Source organism: Sphaeroforma arctica (genome assembly GCF_001186125.1).
Source record: "Sphaeroforma arctica JP610 unplaced genomic scaffold supercont1.401, whole genome shotgun sequence".
NCBI classification, from domain to species: Eukaryota; class Ichthyosporea; order Ichthyophonida; genus Sphaeroforma; species Sphaeroforma arctica.
The window spans coordinates 37,599-39,539 of NW_014040157.1; the positions used below are offsets into that span (position 1 = coordinate 37,599).

The window sequence follows — 1,941 nt, forward strand, 5'->3', positions numbered from 1 at the left end:
TATGTGTGTGTGTGTATATATATATATATGTGTGTGTGTGTGTGTGTGTGTGTGTGTGTGTTTATATATATATATGTGTGTGTGTGTGTGTGTGTGTGTGTGTGTATCTACAAACAGGCACATAGTTAATTTATATATGACGTGTCGTATAGTTAGATATCTATATTTATAATTTCACACCTACTTATTGTACTGTTTCCCCCCCCCCCCCATTACTCTCATATCTATGTGTGCTTGGTTTCTATTGGATAGTGGGACAGACTCAGAGGTTGATACCCTGCTGCAGTATGTGTTGGCTCTGCTCAGTACAGAGAATACCGATGACGAAATCAAGGCAAGCTGCAAAGAGGAACTGGAGGTGTTTCTCGGAGATGACACTGCAGTGTTTGTGGACAAGATCTTCGAGCATGTACACAACACCGACTACGATGGTATGTAGTATATTAGTACGTGTATGTGCATGTCCTCTGTGTACGAAATATAACAATATAGTTTATCGTATACTTTATATATATATATATATATATATATATAAGTACACACATATATTATATATATATATATATATATATATATATCTATGCGTGTGTGTTTGTGTGTGTGTGTTGTCATATCTAAACCTGCACTAGTATGTATATGTTTTTGTCACGCCGCAGCTTTGAGTTATGTATAGTCGCACATATGGGTACTTTTGAATCAACGACTCTGAGAATAGATATCAGCCCCAAGTCAACAAATTTTACTGCACATTGTAAATGTAGCCTCTTAGGTTGACAAAAGCCATGCTCAGATATATTCATGTCCTAGATGTATGCAGACTATAAACATATTCAGTTCCTGGATGTAGGCAGACTATAAACATATTCAGATCCTAGATGTATGCAGACTATAAACTTATTTAGATCCTAGATGTATGTAAGTTATAAACATATTCAGATCCTAGATGTATGCAGACTACAAACATATTCAGATCCTAGATGTATGCAGACTACAAACATATTCAGATCCTAGATGTATGTAGACCATAGACATCTCCTGTTGTATGTAGTCTCTAGACATATCAGTCACCAGCAGTCAGCATGCTCTGGTCGCTTCTGGCGTCAAATACAACTGTGTACTGTTCAAGCCAACATGCTTCTCTTCGTAAGTCCTGACACTGCACAACAGAGGTCGAGTGTTCATTTTGGTGTGGGAATGTGTTTAGCGTTACGGAAAATTGGCATTTGCAGGGGGGGGTTGTTCTCATCCGCATATGCGTTTTAGCGAGTATTGTGTGTAGCAAACTGTTTGGTATTAGCCAATGAGTAGACGTTGTCAATCTCTCGCATATCTCGTTTCTCGTCACAGATACGTTTCAACGTATATTTTGAGCGCAAACTGTTTGTTATTAGTGATACATTCCATACCCCACGTATCTCGTTTCGGTTCGTTTCTCATCACATACGCGCTTCAACGTATATGCTGAGTGCAAACTAGGGTATTCATAACAATATATTATATACAATGGACTTATCGCGTTACTATTTATCACACCTGCACCTCCAACACACTTGTGCGCGTACGTAGTTGTATTTAGTGGAACTGTTGGGGCATTCATTCGCCGACATATCTCATATGTTCAGTGTACAACACCCAGTACCGGCAACCCCTAACCCCCAAAACCTGAAACCCTACAACACCCAGTATCTGCAGCAGATCTAAACGGCGACCAGAATGGCGAGGAGGATCTCGACTACGGCGAAATATATGACGACGACGACGACACCAACCCCGCACAGCCAATCGCAAGCGTAGTATCTCAGCCAGGTGTGTGCCCATGGGGAACGTATGGGCTACATTCTGCGTGTCTGTGCTAGTTCATATATCTGTGTTGTACCTCGAGTCTGCTAATTCACTGTGCTGATCTATTATGTCTGTGCTAGTTCATATATCTGTGTTGTA

General features: G+C 40.3%; 1 protein-coding gene across 1 annotated transcript in view; it reads left to right on the plus strand.

Moving 5' to 3' along the window:
* Positions 1-226: 226 nt before the first annotated feature.
* SARC_05909 (hypothetical protein) overlaps positions 227-1,941 on the plus strand; it is a gene marked incomplete at both ends in the record, with an annotated part of 5,916 nt that continues 4,201 nt past the window's right edge. Inside the window, 2 exons of the mRNA XM_014300214.1 lie at positions 227-431; positions 1,684-1,806. Of these exons, the coding sequence (XP_014155689.1) occupies positions 227-431; positions 1,684-1,806 (328 nt within the window). The remainder of the gene's footprint in view (positions 432-1,683; positions 1,807-1,941) is intronic.